Raw genomic sequence first — 24,740 nt, 5'->3', positions numbered from 1 at the left:
GACATACAGCTATTGAAGAAAAAAGTTAAAATGTGAACAAGTTGATATAAAGAAATATAAAAAGGTAAAGAAGAAGACAGATAATAAATCATCCAGTAAAGCTTATCTAGGGATTACATTATGGATTTTGCACATCTTTCCATTCCCTTAGGAGGACAAGACTAAAATAAGACTCCACAGCAAAACTGAGGCAGGGTTTTTTATTCAGTACTAGATTGGATAAAATTCTGATAATGTTTTTTGATAAAGAGATCTGTGTTTCCACAAGTAACTTCTAATAACCAAGTAAGAATCAGGGCTTAACAGGTTTGCATTTATTTCCTGCTCACCAAAGGATATTTTCTGATTCCTTGAACTCAGCATTTTTATTATATCCTTACTTATATAAAAGGCACAGTGATAAATACTGGTTGAGTCAGGGTATTATCTCTAATACCAAATAATTTATTTTAAAAGAATACAAATTTTTTTGTGCATTGTATTTTTATTAGCCTCTATAGTATATGTTTATTTTTTCCATTTAGTTTCTCAGGTTACATAAATGTCTAAGATTCCTGGCTCAAAAGCAGGGTATCTGTTGTTAATGGCTATCTCTGTATACACTGTTTTTTTGGTTCACGACATTCTAGAAATAAAATTGTGTTTAACATACTGTCGTCTGCATTCTGTCCCTACAGATTACTTTATCAAGTGCTTTCTGCAGTCTAATGTAAATGATTTATAAATATGGTTGTGATCACAGCTCAGAAGAGAAGTACGTGCCACGTTACAGTCCATGTGTCTTATAAATCAGAAAGGCTTCTGAATGGGCAATACGGAGTTTTCTTAGTTCAGAATCCTTTAGCTGTTTCAAGACACATTGTTGACTCTATCTTGAACATTTTCCTTCTGGGCAATAAATACATTTCAGATACTTCATCCTGGTCCTATTTCCTTGAGGACAAGCTTTCTTAATTTAGACTTTAATCTTTTCTTTCATCATCAATGCTATGTCTTATGTTATTACTTTTTTCCAAATACCTTCATCTGTGCAGATGCCTTGCTGATGCTGAACTCGATTGGAACTCCTTCAAATCTGTATAACCTGTCTCTTGACCTCTTTCATCCATTTTATTTGGCAAATCTATTTTGCAACTGAGAGAGAATGTCTTGGAGAAGTTCCAGTCAGCCTCATTTCCTAAGAATCATGTACTCTTTTCAGCTCAAGTTTCTGTATGTGAGACACTACTATAAAAGAAAATCAAAACATGATCTCTTTATCTAGGAACTCCTGGTTCCAATCTGCTGCTATGAACATTTATTGGAACCTCCGTTATTGAAGTGTTTCTCTTCCATAATGACATTTCGGTCCAGTTGTCTGACAACTGCCTGATCATGTCTTCCACATTGAATTACTTTGTAATTTGTAAAGTATTTGACCTGGCTTTTCATAATTCTTCATATTGAAAAGTTAATTTTTTTCTTCCCAAACAAAAATTTTAAGCCAGTCTTATGATAATGGTGCAGCAATAATAAGATCTCTTGACTACAGAATCTTAATCATTTCATATCTTGAAGTCTTAAAGGGCTACTCATTCATTTATGGTATATTGGGTGAATTATGTGGTAAATCTAGTCACAGTGAGACTTACTTTTCATGAGCAACATCAAGAGGCTAGACCCTGAGAAGATTTAGAAAGTTCATGATCCTGGCTTTTCATCCTATTTCAATTAAAGTTTTGTTCTTTTAATTAATATCATAACTAAAAGCATTATCACAACCAATCATACTAAATTCAGCACTGAAAGGTCAGCACAGTTCACCACTTGGCATCCTTTTGATGCAGCCTAGTTTTGCATTGGGTTCCTGAAGTCTTTCTCCATTTCCAAATAAATAATAGGTAAATAATAAGAAAAATACCAATAGATTATAATCTGATTTCAAGTTGTTATACTTCAATATTTAAAAGTGTTTAATAATTCCATTTTTATTCTAACATTGAGATAAGTGGATTGTTTTTCTTGGGTAGTAAAAATCAGTTTATTGGAAGAATGGTCAAGTGCATAATTAAACTGAAGGACCTCTAAATTTTTTGAGGTGAGATGATCCCAGTGTTTTCTAATATATAATATATTTGAAACTGAGATGCAATGGTAACTAACATTCTCTAAAATAAGAAAATGAGATGCCTAATTTATAAAATCAAATGAGACTATTGTAAATTATTAACAAGCAAAGATAAGCCAATTAGTCAATGATCTATGCAAAAGTTGAGAAAAATAAAACTGTCAGGCCACTAATTGCAAAATCTTACACAAAGGAAGCTGTTAAATATGTAATTTGCATTTAAACTAGAGTACAGAACATGGAAATAGAATACATGGCTTGATTCCTCTAGAAAAGGACCAAAAAAAGTCAAAATCAGAAGTATTTCTTCTTAATGATGGACACTTGTTTTTCTATTGTCTTTATTTTTTTTTAAAGTTTATTGTGAAGTGAAATATGGAAATAATGCTGCTAAATTCATAATTAGTTTGAATTTGGTAGCTTCTGTGTTTCAAATTGCTCCCTAATCTGCCAATTTTCCTCAATTTTAAATTGCAATCACTATAATGTGTTTATATATTTAGTAACCTAAGAATTGAAGAATGAGGAAAAGAAATATATGGGCTTAAAATTTTATCCGTGTATGGAAATAGGCTTTGGGTTTTACACATGGTACCATGAATCGCAAGCTATTATTTTCAATCATCTAAGATATTTTCTGTGGCAAGAGATGGTGTCACTTTTCATATATTCCACTAAACAGATGACAGTCTGGTTTCTGTGTGAATGCATTAAGCTCTTTCTGCTCCTCCTATCACCCATTACTTTAGTGTGTGTAATGCGTACTTGATAACTTTGATTATTTCATGTTTTTGAACTTCCAAGTCACCATTTGAAAAACATACACATTATCATACCCTGTGTCTGATTTTCCTTATAAATTCCAGTCAGACATGAAATAGATCTATGACTGGAGCAGAATTCCTTGTGACAAAAATGTTTTGTCAGCATCATTGAGCCATATGTTGACCTCTGAGAGTGACAATGTAGAGCAGTCTTAGGATAACGGAAATCATGCTATCAGACTTTTTAAAAGCAGTTTACAAGGTGGGCTTTAACTACTCCTTTTAGATGTATATTACCTATAGCGCACATAGAAAAACTTAACGATTTTCTATAATATTTTATAATGAATCTTAAAAATTCTAAGGTAGAAAAAAGCATTGGTTATTGGCTTATCTTTTGCATTATGGTCCTTATGCAACCCATCCTTGGGTACAAAAATGACGAGTAAGAAGAGTTGCAGTTCTAGGAGTAATGCCTGCTTTAGTCCTACAGTGATCCCAGAGAATGAGGTAAGTATCCCTTGAGTATGGTATGCTGGCCAAGTGTGCCAAGGCCGAGAGCTTGACGAAGGTCACACAGCAGGGCACTGGAACCTTTAAGAAAGGCATCTGAGAACCCTACACGTGGTTTGTTCCAGGCTTTAAGAGCTGCAGCCCTTGCTTTCTCTTGGTGATCTTCAATGCTTTAAATAGTGGATGCATCCTTTTGAATCCCAACATGATTGTCCCTTACCATGTCTGAAAAGGCAGGATGCTTCATCATCCTCCTCCCAGATTGTCCCTTTGCCTGTTCAAGAGCCAATGAGGAATCCCAAAGGCCTGGCAGGTTAACTCAAGAAGGCCCCACTGTATCTCTTTCGGTGCCTAATTCTTTCATTTACCTCTTTCTCCCAATAACCCATTCCCTCTTCCACCTCCCTAACCCCTTCCCAAGTAGGGTACGTTTTTTATTTTTTTCTCTTGCTCTCTCTCTCATGCTCTCTTTTCTGTATCTCTCGGAAATCAGACAGGAGTTCAGAGCACTTTCACTACCTTTTATGAGGTAGATTGTGATGTCATAGATGGGGGCAGGGCTAGTCAACTTTCTACCCACCTCCCAACCTGTGCTGAGGGAGCTCCGATCCGGAGTGGAAGCAGTGATTCCTCCATGGTGAGTAACTTCCTTTCTAATCTAATGCCTCTCACTTTAATCATTGATTCTGAAGATGGGGGTGGGGGAATCCAAGGAAGTGAAATGTATCTACTCAAGCCCTCCTTACTTCCTATTAATCAACTTTGGGCAAAGTATCCATTTGTTTATTCTTTAAAGGGCTCAGGGATTCTACAGCACTGATAAGAAATACTCTTCAACTGTGATCTAAACTTGAGAAGTGAAAAAGGTATTTTCATTCCTTTACTTCTCAGTCTCACTTGCCATTGAGACTGAAAGTCATGACCTATGTGGAATGAATCCATTCTGTAGACTTTTTGTAAGGTTCTGTAAGGAAAACTGGTCAGAAGGATGTAGTCTTGGTTGGTAGATTTCAGGGTCTTAGGATATCCTTTATTGATGTTCACCAGAGAATCAGTTGGCTTTTCTAACACTGTGGGGACAAATGTAAGGAAACCCATACATGAGGATTATCAACTAAATTTGTTTTGTTGTAAATAAGTAATAACTTCCTACTGCATTCACTAAGTGTTCAATATCAAAAAAGTCAGTTTCTGCAACTGTAAAGCTGCAGCCCTTTCAAGGTCACAATTAAATTTGCTCATTTGCTTTGGTTGCGTGTCATGACCTTGATGCTGTTTTGGTAGTTAAGAAGTTGAAAACTTATTGTTCCTTGTTTCATTTTGGTTTCTAGTACTGATTAGTTCTTTTATATGCCTTAGTATTTAGAAGGAAAAATCAACTGGAGTGTGCATGTTTTCTCACTTTCTTGTTCTATTCTGGGTATTTATTAAAAATGTCACCATGTAGGCTTTTATATGTTAGGATAATCGTGGACCTGGTTAAATCTTTTGGGGTATCAAAGCATCACGGTCAATGTTTCCAAAAGGGTTTGACAATTTGCATGGACACCCTGTTATTTTTCATGAGGTATGATAAAGGCACCCTGGTATGGATCATAGGCATTATGAAAAGTATAAACCTCTAGTGGAATAGCCATGTATAAACATTGATGTTGGAAAATTGGGAGTAGTTGAAAAGGAAGTCCTTTTTCATCAAAAGCTTCCTCGTATGTGTAGATCACATCCCAGTATTACGTATTTTTATAGTGACCTGCATTAGAGCTAGTGCCCTTACCTTTTGGCCTCCTGAAAGGCCGGTGGGGTGGGTTCTGAAGTTACTTTCCCCCCTCGGTTTTCTAACCTGAAGTTCAAGTAACTGCAGTGACGAAGATTTCAGGCTCAGCGAGGGAAAATAGGACCATAACTTGACAATAGGATGTGGGTAATTCTCATCTGCAGTCAACATAATCCTGCAATGTGGGCAACAGTGCCAAAGTCTGGTATGTTGGGTTAAGCCACTGAGTCTCTGACCTGCCTTCCATTAAAAGTACTAGACCCTGGAAACCCAGGTAGAAGCAAATCTCCAGTGCCAGAACACTCTGATGTCTAATCATAGCTCAAGTCTTTAATGTCTTTTATCAACCCCTTATACAGCTGCAAGGTAAGAAATGCTCATATCTTACAAACTCTTGGAACACAATCATCCTTAAACTTCGTGAGTTAAGAACGGTTGTATTGTGCACTTGTGCAAATTCAGAGAGTCTCATGGAATGCATTGTGCATGCACTTGTTTATTTTCATGTGCATGTTTCATTTATAGTGGTGCTCAGTGTTTTTTTTTAATCCATTTGTATGTATTGAAGTTATAATTTAAAAATACATACATATATTATACTCTAAATGAGACAGTTGAAGTGTAACGGAAGCTGTATTAATTTGGGGTCTGAACACTGTATACCACTCTTACTTCTGGCATTGACTGGTTAGGTAACTCAGAGCAAATTAGAAGGAGATATTGTAAGGAGTTCCTGTTCAAATATCCTAGGACTTTACAATGGATTTACAAGGATATGTGTAAAAGAAAAGGACTGAATTGTCCATGAGATATAATCCTTACATTGGACTTAATTATTCAAATCAAATAAACATAGCCTAACCTAGGGCTTAACATGTACACTCTAGTTAAGGTAGTATTACTTGATCAATTATAGATGGATAGGTAGTATTACTTGATCAATTATAGATGGATAGATAGCCTATTTTTTATAAAGATTTTATTTATTTCCAAGAGTTATGACAGAGGTCTTCCATCTACTGGTTAACTCCCCAAGTCGTCGCAATGGCCAGATTTCATATGAAGCCAGGAGCTGCTTCCAGGTCTTCCACCTGGGTGCAGGGTCCCAAGCACTTGGGCAATCCTCCGCTGCTTTCCCAGGTGCATTAGTAGAGAGTTGGACTGGAAGTGGAGCAGCCTTATGGGATGCTGATGCTGCAGGCCAGGGTTTTAACCCACTGTGCCATGGCACCAGCTCCACCTGTGTTCTTTAAAATGCACAGTATCACTTAATTAACCTAACTATAAACAAGTTAGAAATGTATGTATGAATTGCATTTGAAGCACTGCAGAATCCATGATAGGTATGTGACATGTGTTTATGTTCCAATGATTTGAGATTTATAAATACCCTTATCTCACAGGTAAGAGATGGAGCTGGTCACACTGGGGGCTCTGAAATTCAAATGACTTATGCCATGTTGCTATAATTCATGGGTAGTATTTTTTTTTTTTGACAGGCAGAGTTAGAGAGAAAGGTCCTCTTTCTGTTGGTTCACCCCCAAAATGGCTGCTTCGGCTGGCACACTGCGCTGATCCGGAGCCAGGCGCTTCTTCCTGGTCTCCCATGCAGGTGCAGAGCCCAAGCACTTGGGCCATCCTCCACTGCCTTCCCAGGCCAGAGAGCTGCCTGGAAGAGGAACAACTGAGACTAGAACCTGGTGCCCATATGGGAGGATTAGCCAAGTGAGCCATGGCGCTGGCCCATGGGTAGTATTCTATGGCGATAGAAGTGGGTCCTGGCTCCTGAAATTGAGGAACTGGAAGAGTTTAGTCATAGGCCAAATGCTAACTCCAAAGTAAAAATAAAAAGTGCTTACAAAGAACTAAGAAATATACCTGTGATCTGGATGAATGGGATAGCTTTGTGAAAATTGAGACGTTTAGCTGACTTTGAACCGAGTGGTTGGGATTTGTGTTACTGTACATCAGAAGATCAGGAAAGAATTCTAAGTTTACAGGACCACAGACTTGTTAATGGAGCTCAGGATATATTGCTTTCAATCAAAACAAAAAGTCTTTGCTTTTAGTTTCCCTGAACACTCATTCCACTAACCACGTGCTGACTTCAGAAGGTAAGATAGACCTGTTAGGAATGATTGCTATTATTATACATAAAGATAAAATCAGGCAGTCATTTTCTCGAGTATGTAAAGGCACAGATACAACTATGAAAGCAAGAGGAAGACTAACCCTGTCTATTTTGTGAGTGGAAATGGATTAGCATTTTGGAGTTATTGTCAGACTTAGTAGAGGGTGATGGGAATTTCCAGAAGATGAGAATCCCTGGAGCCAGGATCGTTTCCTAAGCAGAAGTTACTCTGTCCGAACTGTAAAAAGGGACAGGATTCTTGCTTACTGTACAGAGAGTTGATAGGACTTAAATGCTAAGTAAAATTTCATATAATTTTCCAAGTCTGGTTTCTGTATACACTTGGAAAAAGATTATGGATTTGAGCAGGGTTCACCCATATTGACAATAAGGACTTGGTTTAGATCACCCAGTGAAAGGTCTCTTAGTTCCTATTCTGAGATAAAAATTAACCTGTAGAATTCATTTTAGGAAATCACTTTGTCTACTTGGGAACTACAAAGTGCTGGCATAGAACTAACTTCTCAAAAGAGGTTCAAGTAACTAATTATGGAAAATTAAATGATGGTAGAGACATTAGGATTATCAACCCAGAGGCAAGGCAACACATGTCGTCTTCTACCCCAAACTGTCCCTGAAATAATCAGTTGTTAGACCCTCGCAGTGAGGATGCTAACACGTTGAGAGGCACACCCCAAAGACTCAGAGTCCAGACCAGCTGATGCAAAAGCAAGAGGATTTATTCGGCACCTGTGCAGACGGGCCTCCTGAACTCTGGAGTCCAGAGAGTGTGCCCAGCACAAAGCCACACGGTTTATATACCCGCAGCGACCAATCAAAAGCACTATAGTGTCCATGCACACAGCAGTCCAATCCGTGAGCTGATCATGTGAAAGGCATGCGTCTTCTATCCAATCAGCTACGGGATCACATGGGAGGCATGCACCTCGTCGCCATTTTGTTGTTTACTTCTTTAGCAGTTCCTTTCCCTGCCAGCGCCATCTTGTTCACCCTGAGGGGGACGACGTCTCGCTCCCTTCGTTCCCCTGGAGGGAGAGCAGCGTCCCGCTTCCCACACCGTTATTTGAGTATTAGGAGGCATACAAACTGGGTTAGGTCTTAGCACAGCCAGGCACAAGTGTCACAGCTAGCTAAGCATAGGGTCCCTTATTTTTATAGCTGCACCTAATTTTAGCTTTGGGGGAAAAAGTTTAGGGCTATAATTTTTAAACTTTAATTTTATTTGGGGCAAAGGTGACTTCTTGTTTTTAATAGTGTTAGCTTAAGTCACTCCATCTTGGTTTGATTTTTAAGGTTCTTCACCGTAAATGTTTCTTGAATATTTAACATTTGCTATGCACTATCAAATGTACTATGGATTCATAGATGAAACAGACACAAATCAATACTTATGATGGAATATCGAGAAATTATTTTGCATATATTTTAGTGATTATTATTCATGCAGAAAAGGAGAAAGCCTTGTTAAAGGAGTAATTTATTTTTTGAGCCTTCAGGGATAAGGAATCCTCATGGAATTGATGGTTTTCAGGTAGAAATGGACAGAGAGGAACATTCCAAAAGAGAATCAGAGCATTCATGGTATTGTGGTATTCATATATTAGACTGAGTAGACCTGAAAATGTCAGAGAGGGGAGGGAAAAAAGATGAAATCCGGAAAGTGGTTTGGGGCTGGGTGTCAAAATTTTTTTGCCCTACACTGTTGTTACACTTATACTGTTGTTAGTGTTTTTCAAAATGAACCAAGTTATTTGCATCCCAAACCGAAGAAGGAGTGAAAAGAGGCTATTAAAATGCAGAATCCTGCACCAAAGTGCACACCTATTGGCATCAGGATTAGAAGGAGTAAGATCTTAGTATCTGCAATGGCCTCCCCCGCCAACCCAGAGGCACACCAGTTGATTCACTTACACCCCACATTTTCAGAATCCCTGCAAGGCAGCAAAGCCGACTCATGTTTCTAAGTTCTTACAAAAAGTTTCAGAAAAAAAAAGAGGTTTGGGAAAGATAGGAGTAACAAGTAATATAATATCCTTGAGACAATGTGCATAAATTTTGATTATTAAACATAAAGAATGACTAAGGGAGGCTGTTAAATCTCCTTGAAGGAAAGGTGTGAAACTGTTAACATTTAAGAGGCTGTTTTTCATCTTTCCTTGCTGTGTTTCAATGTCAGAAGTCAATGAAGATGGAAGGTAAGTAGTTGTAAACCTTCCAACTTATGCCAAGACAGAAAAAGTCCGGCACACAAAGAATGGCATTCTTTGGTAGTCATTTAACTATTTCATTTATGCCATGCCAATGCAGACTGTGACTTGTATGCCCTGTGTTGGAAAAATATTTGATGTAACTATACCTTAGAATCGATAATTTCTCAGAAGTGCGAAATTTCTTCCAATCTTCTCTCCATGGACACTTTCTGTTACCCTACTCCCATCAAGCCGAATAGCATGCTAGAGAAAGTATGTAAAGATGTAGGCGAGGAAGACACCAGACCACAGACTTCTCATTTTCCTCAGACCTAAGAGTGGGTCGGGAAGAGGGCCTTTGCACCTAGCCACAAGGATGAATTCTAGATTTAATCCCCGTATTGTTTTGTACATAGTTCATCTCTTCCAGATTGCCAAAATCTTCGGTATTTTTACTGTAATAAAATCTTTGGGCAGATAGTGATACTGTTAGAGTTTAGAAGCATATTAACTGCTAGAATGGCAGACCCTGCCATTAATTGAACACATTAGTTTAAGCATGTTGAACTAAAGATACTGAAAAAGCTTTCTTACATCATTGTCCTTCTGCCCTGACTCCCGAAGCAAATGAACCATGGGGTGGTTCAAGAAATTTCCCAGGGAAAATGACTTACCTTGACATGTATCCTTTTTTGTCTGAATAAATGCCAAGCCAAAAACAGTAACATGCTTTTGATTGTTAGAGGTCTGGGGAGATAGGGGGAAAGAGCAGAGTGGAATGTTCTGAAAAATGTTAGACAATATCATGTCTTTTTGAAATAATATTAAAATAAGATATTTATGTTAAAGTTGAAGGACAATTCTTACAGTTTGCACACTGTTAGACACTATTAACAAGCTTTATGGGATTTTACATTTTAAAGTTGGAATAGTTCTTCTTAGAGGGACAATTGTAGGTAGTAAATACCAACCATTATTCTTATACTCACAGGAAATGTTGTAGGTTTGTGTGTGCCAGGCAGTGAATTAAGTGTCATAATGGCACTGTTAAAACCGTTTTCCTATTTTGTCCAGTGAAAGACACAATCATCCCCTGTAAAAATATTAGGAATACGAGGTTCAGAAAATTTACCTATCTGCCCAGAGGTCACAACATCAGTGGCTGATACACTGCAGTATTTCAGGAAAAGGGTGCTGTGTCATTTCAACATAAATTTTAATCATATAAGGGGTCTTTAAAAAGTTCATGGAAAATGTGCATGGATTAACTTATTTGCCCCCAAATAAACTTATAATTCTATTTTTCCATGAGGTTACAGACCTAGTAAAGATTAAATGTCCATTTTTGATTGGTTGTCTACATGATGGGCACATAATGTGTTTAATATGCTTTTTGTCACCCCTTCTTCAATTGATTTTATCACATCTAATAAATGATTGTAAGGTCTATCAGTCATTTTTTTCCTTTATTTCTACAGAAAGCATCTAACTTCAATAGATTTGAAGTTATTGTTTACCTGTGATTGGAAACTCAAGTAAAAATTTTTTCCTGCATTGAATTGCTTTGTAATTTGTTGAATTCTCTGGAATAGTAAATCAACTGTTATCAATATACATTATGGCAGGAAGTATACAGAATTTCTTCCTAAAGAACTTTGTTTCATTTGCCATCCTAACTGCAGACTATGTTACCTTGTTATACAAATATAATGAAAGGAAATTTGTTTAATTTACCTAAATTATTAATGCCCACTAATGATATTAACCATTTGTACTTAGCCTTTTAAATATTTACATTGGATTTAGATTCCACTGTATATGATAAAACCTTTAAGTAGAGACTTACAATACACAACACACAGAAGGAGTTCAGGGGCAGTGCAGGAAATGTACAGTTGCTAAGAATCCAGACATCCAGTTTTATGATCTGCTATACTTAGTCGGTGGCTTCTATTCTCAAGTGCATCTTTTGGTCTGAGACACCTGCTAGTGTTCCATTTTCCATGCACTAAGAACTGAGAGGACAAAACAAGGGCTCCCTTTCTATATTTGCATCTTTCAAAGAAGCTTTCCAGAAGCACTTGCCTGTGAACAATTCTTGCCTTCAGGTCCAAAGGTACCTTTAGCTTCAACAGGGACTGAGAAAGGAAAATGAAAACGAGCTGGACTACCAATGCAGGTGAAACAAAAATGAAGATTAAGTATTCCCATAAAGTTAGCAATCAGCATGAATTTGGGGACTAGAAATCAAAACCTCTTCTTGGTAGTTTCTGGAACTGAAATTGGAGTATTACTCTACAATTAGCTTCAAAGGGTTTCTTCTCTTCTCCATCTTTGAGAGAATTAAGACAGGTAAGTTGCTGCCCAGCTGGATGAGAAGATTTTGACTTGAATGTGAGGAGGGCTTAGGTTCATTTCTGGGTTATGCTAGAAGGAACCAGATAATGAGGTCTGAGTAGCACAATTACTTCCAGCTTTTGTGGAATCTGAAGAAAACCAGGCAGTTAGGCATGGGATGACAGTTGTATGCCCTGTATTCCATAGGATAAGAATTGACAACTGACTTCTAGTAGCTGGTTGTATGAGCTTCACCTGATTGATTGAGCTGTAATTACCATTCTTCCTGGCTTTAAAATGAGAATGAAATTAGTATCTACTTTAACAGGATGATATTAGGATTAAATGTGCGTACCACATATCTAAGTGGAAAAAAATTGTGTTGTCTCTTCCAAGAGCCTGTACTGTATCTTTCTGATGCTATACGTGCCCCTATCATATCATATCCATCCCAGCTAAGGCAATGAACAACCATTGAAGTTCTGTCCCTATATAGATTATATATTTTTGGTCATGATGAATCCTGTAGGAGTCATTCATTACACAGGTGACAGCTGAAAATACAGAAAGGGGTAACCTCACCAGAGGTTGTCAACTAGGGACTCTCACATTTGCCTCTGTTAAAAATCCTATAACCAATACACATCGTCATTCCAGGGTTCTGCCTGCCCAAGTCTGAAATTCAGGTCCAGAAAAGGTGTATGCAGCAGCATGTTTGCTATTCCTAAATGTCTGTGATACTGCTGATTTCTGGAAATCATTTGAAAAATATTGGTTTGTGAGGTGGAGAAAGGAGATCTCTAGAGGCAATAGTGAGTTTCCCAGGATAGGAACACAGCTTGACCTCTTTCCTTGGAAAACTCTTGGTTTATTCCAGTAGTCAGTTTTCGACTTACCTCCTGTAGATAATCTTGTTGTGATGACCAATTTCAGGATGCTTAGCAGCTGTACACATCTCTGGACTCTCCTCACACAGTTGCCTGTGGCAACTCCTCTTCCCCTCTAATGATAATCGAATGTCACTAGACAGTGCCAAATGCACCCTAGAGTGGAGACTCTAGCAGGCTGAAATTTTGATGTTCATCTTTAAATGGAGGCTTTATTTCTTCCTTCTGGAAGAGTGAAAGATGGCAGATAAAATTGTTGTTGATCTTCATCCTAAGACTGGCTACAAGATATGGAGGTACACTTTTATAAACCAAGACTCTTGCAAACTCATCATAGTCATCCTCTGGCCCTAACCTTCGTAGGCCTTTTAAAAGTCTCAATACACCTCCCTTTTTAGTTACACCAAGTCTTCATTTCTTAGTAATTCATCCCAAAGACAATTAGGGATTTCAGAGCAACTTTTGTTGAGAAAAGTTTTAAACAAGATAAAATGACTTCAGTATCTTTTTATAAATATGACTATTGTGGGTACAGCATTCCAATTATTTTCATAGTATTGTTTAAATTTATGAGAACACATGGATATTGCTTTCCTCCCTCCCACTCCCTCTTTCTCTCCCCCCCCCCTTTTTTTAGTTTGAGATGATATTGCTGAAATTGACAGTATAGTAAAAAGGCTTCCTACTTCACCAAATCAGTGCAGTATGTAAAAAGCAAAAAAGACCCCAGTTTAGTAGGAATGGGGATAGTGGTTATAAACACTAGTTGAATGGAAAGAGGAACATTTCACCCATATATAGTCATTTTAAAGTACTCAGATAATTAAAGCTGCAGTAGCATAATGTTCTTAACCATTGGTTTGACAGAAGTATGAAACAAAACTTTACAAAGTTACATTTGCAGAAATACTGATATGCAGATTTTTTTTCTTGTTTTTTAAATTTAACTCCCATATATATGACATGACATAGAATATTTGCGTTTCTGGGTCCAGCTTACTTCATTCTATTGATTTGCAAATGTTGAGTGAAGAACAAAAACCATATGATCATTTCAACAGATGCAGAGAAAACACTAAGATTCAAAACCCCTTCATGATAAGAACCCTCCACAAATTAGGTATTTATACATGCTATATATCAAACAGCCAATATCATAGTGAATGGGGACAATCTGAAAGCATTTCCCTTCAGATATGGAACAAGACAAGGATGTCCACTTTTGCTACTCTTATTCAATATAGTACTAGAAGTTTTAGCAAGAGCAATTAGGGAGGTGAAAGAAAGGGCATCAGAATTGGAAAATAAATGTTTGCAGGTGACAAGATGTTACACATGGAATAACCTAAACACTCCATCAGAAAGCTGTTAGAATTGACAAACCAATTCAGTCATGTTGCAGGTTATAAAATAATACAAACACCAGTAGTCTTTTTGTATGCTAATGAGGAACTAACAAAGAAATCAAAGAAATCTCATTCACAATAACAATACACACACAAAATTTAAGCATAAATTTAACCAAGGGAGTCAAAGATCTCTAGAATGAAAATCAAACACTGATGAAAGAAACCATTTAAGACCCCAGAAAAATGGAAAGATATCCCTTGCTCATGGATGGAAATAATCATTGTACTACCTAAATCAACCTATAAGTTCAGTGCAATCCCTTTCAAAATACCAATGACAACCTACACAGACTTAGAAAAAGCAAGCCTAAAATTCAGATTGAATCACAAAAGACCCAGAATAGCCAAATTAAGCTGGAGCCATCACAATACCTGACCCAAAGTATACTACAAAGCCATAGTAATTACAACAACATATTACTGGCATTAAAAAAAGATACATAGATCAATGAGGCAGAATAGAGTGCTCAGAAATTAATTCACATATAGTCAACTGATTTTTGACAGAAGTGCTCGGACCATACAGTGGAATAAGGATAAACTCTTCAATAAATGGTACTGGCGAAACTGGATGTATAAATGTAGAAGAATGAAATTAGAGCCCTACCTCTCAACATATACAAAAATCAACTCTGGATGGATCAAAGCTCTAAATTTAAGACCAGAGACTATGAAGTTGCTGGAAGAAGACGTAGAGGAAGCATTCAGACATTGGTGCAGAGGACAACTTGTTGGATAAGACGCCCAAAGAACAGGCAACAAAAGACTAAACATATAGGACTGTATAGAGTGAAGAGACATCCAACACAATGGAAAATAGATTTGTAAACCACCTGACAAATTTTTAATATCTTGAATATATCAGTGTTATGGGTATGATTGTGGCAAAGAGGCAACCTCGGTTCTTTGTTTCATGTGAAAGAAGAATTTCCAAGTGGACAAGGCAGAGAGCAAAGAAAAATTTAAGTCAACCACCTCCTGCAGCAGCCAGGAGCTGGGCTCCAAGATGGGCAGACTCCCCTAACTGTGACAGGTGGAGTTTTTTAAGCACAATTGGGATGGGAAGGCAGAAAAGCAGCTAACAATCACAGGGAAGGAACAAAGCCCATTAAAAGGCCACCTTGTAATGCTGTCTAAAACAAACAAAACCAGGAAGCATCAGAAAGGTTGAATTTGTTTTCACAGTAAACTGAAAACACAGCAGGGTGGAATCACTTAATTCCTCACTATTTCCATGATAAAAATGAAAACCCCAAGGGGCAGGATAAGCAGGGGAAAGCAAGCGTTTTGCACCCTCTTAGACATATTTCCCTTGTCCTCATTCAGTCTGCAACCAACCTAACTGCCTATTAGCTCCTCTGCCGCCTCATCAGCAACTTAACCACAACAAACCCCCAAACAATCCAGTTGAGAAATGGGCAAAGGACTTCAATAGACGGTTCTCAAAATACACAAATGACCAACAAATATATGAAAAGATCCACATCACTAGCCATCAGGGAAATGCAAATCAAAGTAAGGATGAGATATTACCTGATCCCTGTCAGACTGGCTAAAATCCAAAACAATGACAAACGCTGGAGACAAAAGGGAACACTTAACTGTTGGTGGGAATATAAATTAGAGCAGACACTGTGGAAAACAGTGCAGAGATTGCTTTCGAAACTAGAAGTAGACTTTCCATCTGATCCATCAATCCCAATACTGGTTATATACCAAAAAAACTTGACTACAATGTATCAGAGATACTTGCTCCACCATGTTGATGGCAGCACTGTTCATAATACCAAAACTTGGTATCAACCAAGGTGTCCATCAGATGACTGCATAAAAAATGTATTTATACACAATGGAATATTACTGAGCTATAAAAAAGTGAAATTCTATTTGCAAAATAGATGCAACAGGAGAAAATCAAGTTGAGTGTTTTCATAACACAACATACAAAAAGGATTTGGTTTCTAATTGACTTCATCTGTCCTCTGTATTTTTAGTTTTTTTATTTGGTAAATAGGTGTCTTTAAAACTTTCCAGGAAAATATATATTATGAAAAAATTATATATCAATTTCAAAAAGTTTTGCAGGGCCACTTCTGTGGCACAGTGGGTTAAAGCCCCTGGCCTGCAGCACTGGCATTCCATATGGGTGCCGTTTGATGTCTCAGATGCTCCACTTCCAATCCAGCTGTCTAATGCCCCAGGGAAAGCAGTGGGCAATGGCCCAATTGCTTGGGTCCAGGATGAAGCTTCTGGCTCCTGCCTTTGGATTGGCTCAACTCCGGCCATTGCAGCCATTTGGAGGGTGAACCAGCAAATGGAAGACCTTTCTCTCTGTAACTGTCTCAAATAAAATAGAACTTTTTAAAAAACTTTTATTTAATATAAATTTCCAAAGTACAACTTTTGGATTATAACGGCTTTCCCCCCCCATAACCTCCCTCCTACCCGCAACCCTCCCTTCTCCCGCTCCCTCTCCCATCCCATTCACATCAAGATTCATTTTCAATTCTCTTTATATACATAAGATCAATTTAGTATATACTAAGTAAAGATTTCAACAGTTTGCACCCACACAGACACACACAGTGTAAAGTACTGTTTGAGTACTAGTTATACCATTAATTCACATAATATAACACATTAAGGACAGAGATCTTACATGGGGAGTAAGTGCACAGTGACTCCTGTTGTTGACTTAACAAGTGACACTCCTATTGCGTCAGTAATTACCCTAGGCTCTTGTCATGAGTTGCCAAGGCTATGGAAGCCTCTTGAGTTTGCCAACTCCAATATTTAGACAAGGTTGTAGTCAAAGTAGAACTTTAAAAATTTTTTTGTACCAAAATCAACTCATCTTTTAATTTCATTTTGCACACATATTTTGAAGTATCCTTGTACATTTTTAACTTCAGAAAACAAAGTGATAGTTTATTTTCTTTCTTAAATGGAGTACTTTTTGAATCAACAACAGGAGGCACTGTGCACTTATCCCCATGTAGGACCTCGCTGTCCTTAACGAGTTGTACTATGAAAATTAAATGTAAAACTTGTTTTCAAACAGTACTTTATACTTTGTGTGTGTGTGTGGGGGGGGTGCAAGTTGTTGAAATCTGTACTTAGTACAGAGTTGGTCTTTTGTATATAAAGTTAATTAAAAACTAATCTTAATAAAGAATGGGATGGGGGGGGAGTAAGGGTTAGTAAAATGGCGTAGTCTTATCTGTGGCAAGATCTACATCCCAACACCATCCTAGGCTTTAGCCCCCGCCACCATTGCTGGAAGCCAGGTGGCCACATGGCCCAACCACTGGTGTCAGCTCCACCCCATCCTATTGGGATTCATTGCTCCTACTTCCCCGCCTGCCCCCTGGCAAAGTTTTAAAAGGACCTGATCCTGAACACGTGGCGCATTCTCTCTCTCTCTCTCCATCTCCTGATCTCTTTCCCTCTCTGTCTATCTCTTTCTCTCTTTTGATCTCTCTTATGCTCTTCATCTTCCTCCTTTCCTTCTTCGCCCCTTCCCTCAGGTCTGTTGGGTTTTCTCCAATAAACCTTTCCCTCACTCCAGTTTGGTGTGTTTTGTGGCAAGCCTAACAGTGTGGGTGGGAAGATAGGTGTGAGGGGAAGAACTGCTATAGTCCTAAAGCTGTATCTATGACATTTGTATTCATTAAATAAAAGCTTTCTTAAAATATTTTAAAATCATTAACACATCTGGCTGATGGTCTCTTGGAGATTCAAATTATTTAACTGGGTGTTTTTGAAATAATATTTATGATGAGTATCTGCAATGCAAAAATTAGTGCCAGGTGCACCCCTGAAACCTAGCAAATAAGCGATAGGAGTTGAATGTGTTTCACCACTCAGTATTCATGTTTCGTAAGAGAAAGTTGGAGAGCTGTAACAGGTGGCAACTTCAGATATAACAGAGATCACTTTCAAATATTTGCTTAGAGTCTATTTGGAGATTTTGCCTTGGAAGGTTTTAGCATATCAGGTACAGAAATAATGAGGTGGCTTTTACATCTTGTAATATGGAGATGATTTAACTTTGTAAAGGCTAGGTCCATAGAGACTCCAAGATAGGGATTGTGCCTTGACGAAACTTTCATCTTAATTTTAGCCATGATTTTTAGTAGGGGTAGGATACTGTATCATACTGTCTCCAACTCTTTAGTGTTTATCTTTGTGCCCTGGTTAAAAGTTGTCATCTTCTTGGATTTAAAGTAGTACCTCATTTTTTTTCCTAAGAAAGTTTTCCAATTTCATAAATTTGAGGCTTTCTTTCAAAGGAAGCATTAATATTTTGTTCTGTGATTTTTGGCACTAGTGTTTGCATTTCCAGTCTCTTGAGGATTCTGCTTGCTTTAATCTGTTAAATTTGCAAGTTTCTTGTATAGCTCAGCCTCCTTTGCAAGGGACCAGACAATATGTTGTCCACCCATAGATGTCCTTTGTTGAACTACAGAGGTAACATTTCCAGTTTTAGATTGAAGGGCGTCCGCTGGAGCTTTTGCTGTGTCTTCCTAGAGTACATTCACTCCAGGAGAGACCGACTAGAAGGTTCCAAACTAGGCCAAGCCCTGGCAGGTACCTATCCTGGCTTCTAAGGAGAACCACCTTAAATACCTTTATGTATCTTATTCAAAGCAGTTAGAGCTATGGTATATTGTTAAATACACCAAGGATAGAGGTTATATATCTGCGTGAATCATGATTGCAAGAATGAAAATTTGAGAGAAGTTTTCTCCTCTGTGGCCTAAGAATATTTGCCCTATTGTGCTTGGTCCCATGACTCACTTTTGAACTGTTAAACACATCCTAAGTCATGCCTCTCTCCAGACCAATGGTGCCAAACCTGGAATATTGTGTTCAGAGCAGGAAAAGCCTCCAGTAGATTTTCCTGGTCAAGAAAGATTGCAAGTTATGTGTCACAATAGGGTAAGTGATATTCTACCAGATACAGATTTTGTGATCTCAAGTTCACAAAAATAACTTTCCTCTATTTCAGTTTCCTCATATGTGAGGAAGAGATGGTGATGTATACTTTGTGTATGTTTTGAGAATTAGAGACGATGTATTAAAGCTTCAGTACTATGCCTGGCAAACCAGATCAGTGCCTCATACATGCTGGTACTGCTAATGGGGGAGATGGTCTAGAAACAAAGACCTATGTTTTGCTTAAAAAAAAAAGCAAAAATTAGGCACAAAGAATTCAATTGAGGCTGTTTTCTGAGCAAAGCCTGATCTTCAAACTCTGCCATTTGGAGAAAAGTAAATGAAAGAAGCCATAAGCTTTGCATTGCAGTTTATCTAAAGTATATATTCTCTAATATGCCTCTAAATTCCACTCTTTTTGAAAATCTCATGCCTTTGGGTGCTTTCCCATGGAAGCATGGACAGTTAAAAAGAATGAGTACTGGACCAGAGATTTGTGCCCTAGCTTTCTCTTCAGATAAGCCTTTACCTGTATTTCACCAACCAATAAACTCACAATGATTCTTCAACACTCACACTCAGCAAATGTTTACCATATGCAAAGTTCTGTTTTAGGTGCTTGGGATATACACAAGGGTGAGAAATGATTAACAAAAGAATATATATTGAATGATGATAACTGCATGAAAATTATTCAAGGAATAGCAAACAGGATTGAGAGTAGGAGTGAAGTAGCAATTGGCAAAGTATAGTTTTCATGAAGATGTCCCTATTTGAATAAAGATCAGATAGCAATGATGGAAAAATTCTTGCAGGAATCATGGAAAGAGTGCTCCAGTAGAAGAAATAAATATAAAGGCTTTGCATTATAAGCATCACTGGTCTCTTTGATCAAAAGCCAGTATACTTGTTTTAGTTCTTTAAACAAGGGAAAAATCAGCAGTATTGGTACCCAGAACATATGAGCTTGAAGACCATTTAGGTGGCATTGGACTTGAGTCAAACTGAGATGAGGATTCACTGGAGCATGTTCATGAGGGAAATGCCATTATCTGAGTTCATTATACAGGATCACTGTGGCTTCTGTTTAATAGAGAAAAAGAGGTAAACAATAGGGAGCCAGAGAAGAGATCAAACAATGGCAGCTTTCTAATGATGATGATGTCAAGTATGATTGCAGATTGCTTGTTGATTGGAGATAAAAAGGTATAACCTAAGACCCTATGTATTGAACTTAACATTAGGAAGAATTGTGTTGCCGCTGAGATGGAGAAGAGTGCAGGAGAAATAAAGTGATTCATGGGGCTCTTGCAGTCTCTGAAATATTTGGAAAAATCTATAAGACAAGATATGCAGATGCTTAGATCATTCTGTCTAAGTCAGGAGGTAATCTTTTTGAAAATACCTCTTGCAAGACCCTAAGTTGAATCTAGACTGAAACAATTAATGGTTACAACTCATTGAGCTGTGTTCTGAATTAAAGGTAGCAGGCCCTTACCTGAATCTATGGGTGTACACTTTGATTATTTGAAAATGATTTGAAAGTGTGTTAACACTGGGAATGTAATGACCAGAAAGAAAGATGTGGAGAACATTTTTCTATGTCTACTTAAATACTGTTTCAAAGTAGACAGAAAATGTGTTCAATTATAAAAAGCTATGAATCCACTGCTCAAATTTAAAACTAATTAAAATTACTGGGTTTTATACTGCATTATACTGCAGCCCTCTTATAAGCCCTTGAGTAATGATACCATTTCTTCTTAATTCTCATTTCTATAATGAAAGAATTGAAACTTTAAGTTAATGTAGTATATTATTTTATATAGCGACATATGTTTATAATATTTCCCTTCAGTTATCTGCATTTTCTTTAAAAGATAATTCTTTATGAATTGTGTGAGAATAAAACAACAATACTGGAGAGAGAAGTGAAATTCATACTCATACTATTTTTAAAGTGGTCATGAACAGGTTACAGGAATCAAGTGATAGCTTTCTCCTATAAAGTGTGGTGGGTATGGTGATTGGGGTTCCTCTTGATTGCTGACTCTCATCAGCTGCAGTATTTGAGGAGGCTCTATGTTGAGAATTCTGAGACCATGTCTAGGATTAGTAGAAAAGAAGATTGTGATTGATTGGGCATGTTTGCTAATGAAGAAGTAGGAGCAATCCTGTCTTTACTGGTTACAGAAGGGACTTAGATCAGTAAATGTGTATTGTAAGAATCCCTCTTGCTTTTTCTTTTTTTTCCTGTTTTGCTTCTGTCTTACTTCTTGATGTCTCCCAACTTTTACAGGCCTTATCCTAGATAATTTCAATCTTTAGAATTTTGACTTTGAATCACCTTGGAGTTTTTCTTTGGAAGGTCTGTTTTTAGAATATGCCAGCAAAAGGCAGTGAGATTGGTATGCTTACATGTTTGCATTACCTAGTTGGAAAAAACTTGTAAATACCACTAAAGCATATGTAGATTTAAGATGGGGAGATAAGACCAGTCTTATCTGGAGATGGCAGATCCTAGATCAAATGGGTTAAGACTGGGCTAAAGATGAAAAAAAATTAAGCATTTGTAATCTACTTTAACAAAATTGAGCTACGGATTTAGGACGAAAGACTGTGAAACTCAAGTGTGTGGGTCTTGATGGAGATTAACAGAGGACTTGAGAAATTGGTCTTCAGTCTGTGACACCCTTGTATCACCAGAAAAGGCTCCATTTTTTTTTTATGTATTTAAGGATATTAACTGGGGTCTGACAACAGTGTAGACTGAAAATTACACAAATTAGTGTATTAACATTGTCCAGGTAACAATCTGCATTTTAGTAGAAAATATCTAGAAATAATATCTTAACCAAACAAATATACTGAATTTTTGAAATCTTTGGACTTTTAAGTGATTTTGTAAAATATTTCATATTAACTAGCTCCTTTAATACTTCCCAAATTAGATCTTTCAGCATTGCTATACCAGTTTAGATTATCTTTCCTCCATCTCCTAGTAGAGTCATGTTGATTGTCTATTAACTTATTAGGTCGTAAATGTTCTTAGATGCTTTGGGTGTCACATTTTTACATACAGCCTACATATTTTCTTGTTCTTGATTCCTCAATTAAAAGATTTAGTAGTGCTAAAACACATATACGTGTTTCAGTGTTTTTCTAATTCCTTCATGAAGTTCTCCGAGCTTTTCTCCCTAATACACTGAAAGTGTAATACTCATGCATTAAGAAGCAACCATTGTGGTGGTGGCTTCCATAAGACAAGAGCTAAAGAGAATCCAAAATGCTAGCTTGAGGAAACTTTGAAAGGAAAAATACTGGAAAGGAAGAGATAAGTATTTTAAAGGACCCTTTTTGGATTTTCATGGTGAATCACAGAAATAATGAACCCCAACATTTGGTTACCATGCTGCAGTTACTGAGGTTTAAGCACTTTATCTCATCTAATGAGCTTAAAAAGTGCGATTTTCATTTTTACTGTAAAAATGAAGATTGAGGTATAATGACATTCAGTAGCTTGTTCAAGATCACTTAGCCAGTGATCAATCCAATCAGGGTTTGAACTCAGGCACTGTTAAAGTTCAGATTCCAGGTTTTCATCAGGATTCCAAAGGTGAAAAGGGAAGGGAAACACGGAGGCAGCAGGAAAAGCAGGAATGCGACACCATGCAACCACAGAAGGGAGAGTAGATGCAGCTTGAAGAAAGGGGTAGGGACGAGGTGACCACACACATGCCTCTTCCAACCAGCACCCGAATGCACATTGTATGCTGGAGACTTGGGGCCATTCTGTATGTTGTTAAAAAATCTTTAGTACCCTTATTGGCAGTATCCAAGTTTATAAAGAATCAAAAGTGTGTCGTGTCCATTAGCAACTCTTGGATCCATTGTTTGAAGGCTTACTGCTCTTGGATCCTTGGACAGTGGCTCAATGTATATTCATCTCTTGCCTGTGATGCCACATGAGAGGGAAAATGGTGGAAATGAAGGGATTAAAGGTAGTCCCACTCTACTACTGACTCTCCTATAGAAAATGCAAAAGGGAATTATTATAAGATAGAACCCTTAGATTGTTCATATGCTTCAGCATGTCTGTACTAAGATGACAAGACCAAGTTAGTATATTGGGTATTTATGGGACATAAGGACCATCTTTCAGCCTAAGGCTATCTTCCAGTAATGGCAGATGCCTGAAAATCCATGGGCACTTCTTCCCTTGTTCAGTTTCCTCATGATTTTTTTTTTTTTTTTACATTGGAACAAATGACTTAGAGAAGTTCTGTGGATTTCAAGAATGAGAAAAGGAAGGGAAAGGAAGGGTGCTTAATGGAAGCAGAGAAGGAAGAAATATACAATAAAGAGACAGAGACTGCCTAGATGAAGTTTATAAGGCCAGCGCAACTCAATACTCTGACTTCTCTGGGAGTCCAAGGTTAGCAAGAATGCCTTATTTTGGGTTGAGTAAAAGATGTTCTTTCTTTAATGGTGAGAAAAAATGGCTCAAAGCCATATTTAGAAAATTTGTTGACTGTAATTAAACCTTCATGGGAGTCCCCAAGGTTTACTTACCTATAATTGAAAAAATGCAAATGAAGATAGTTAATCAGTGGACTGGCTGACTATGAAGCGGTACTATCTACCTAAATGAATTAAAAAGGAAGATGCAAATATGTCCAGTTGAGAAAGTTACCCGAGAGCCAACTGGTAAAATTTTCAGCAAGGCTGTGGAGACTTTTTTCTTAGCCTGACGGTAATTGCAGTGCCTTTCTGCTAAGGTCTTTGCCAGACTCATCTTGCACCATCACATACAGATTTCCGAACAACTGGCCTTCAGCACTGGTGGAACACCAGCTGCCTCTCTGGCATCACTCAAGGAAGCCCTGCAGAAAAATAACAGATCTCCTTTCCCCCTTTCTGTGCTGATTGATCCACTACTTAAAGCTGTAAAATATGTGCTTTTCAAGATCCTATATCAAGGAGGAAGAACACTCCTGGGCTTAATCAACACTCCAGGAACTACCCCACCATTATTTTAGCTATCTGTTATAAGGAATGAGTATGTGTTATTATTTATTTTCAGGTGGCTTTTAAACAGTGTAACAGTCATTCTCACCTCAGATATCCTATTTGTTGATACATACAACTAAGATTTATCATCTGGCTTAAAGTTAGCCTCCAAAAGATTTGCACTTCTGTTAATACTTATGTCTTCTCTTTACCGATCTCCTTAATTAGCAACACAGAATATGATGTCATTATCAAGAAGTACACAATTTCTCCCCAGAAACTGGCTGGGAGAGAAAAAGGGTGAATGCAGTATCACTTAGATAAAAACATTTGGCCGTAGTCTTACAGGTAGCAAGGAAAACAATATGAAAACAGAGTTAGAGGTACAATGGATGATCTATCTATGCTGTAGCTGGCATCAAGTTGCTTTTTGACAATTCTGTCACAAAGTGACCTCTTGGAGGAAGGCGGTAAATATGCTTCCTTACCCGTGCCACTTAGCAGATTCAGAGGGAACAAAATGCCATGATTGATTAATAATGCCTGCCATGGATACTCTTGCGGTGAGTGGCAACTTGCTGCCCTGTGCTCACCACTGTCATTCTCTTCAGAGCAAAGAATCCTGCTTTGCCAGCTTGCTTCATTGTCGGTGTTTGCGAA

General features: G+C 37.7%; 1 protein-coding gene across 7 annotated transcripts in view; it reads left to right on the top strand.

The window, feature by feature from the left end:
• The window catches only part of CTNNA2 (catenin alpha 2), a 1,267,385-nt gene that overhangs the window by 1,233,562 nt on the left and 9,083 nt on the right, over positions 1-24,740 (top strand). For 6 of the 7 annotated variants that reach the window (XM_051842711.2, XM_051842709.2, XM_051842712.2 and 3 more), the window contains one exon: positions 3,878-4,021. The exons of the other annotated variant lie outside the window; for it this stretch is intronic. In XM_051842711.2, the coding sequence (XP_051698671.1) occupies positions 3,878-4,021 (144 nt within the window). The remainder of the gene's footprint in view (positions 1-3,877; positions 4,022-24,740) is intronic. 7 annotated transcript variants of the gene reach the window in all.

The sequence above is a fragment of the Oryctolagus cuniculus genome, chromosome 2 (genome assembly GCF_964237555.1).
Source record: "Oryctolagus cuniculus chromosome 2, mOryCun1.1, whole genome shotgun sequence".
NCBI lineage: Eukaryota > Metazoa > Chordata > Mammalia > Lagomorpha > Leporidae > Oryctolagus > Oryctolagus cuniculus.
This window is presented reverse-complemented; position numbering and strand designations above follow the sequence as displayed.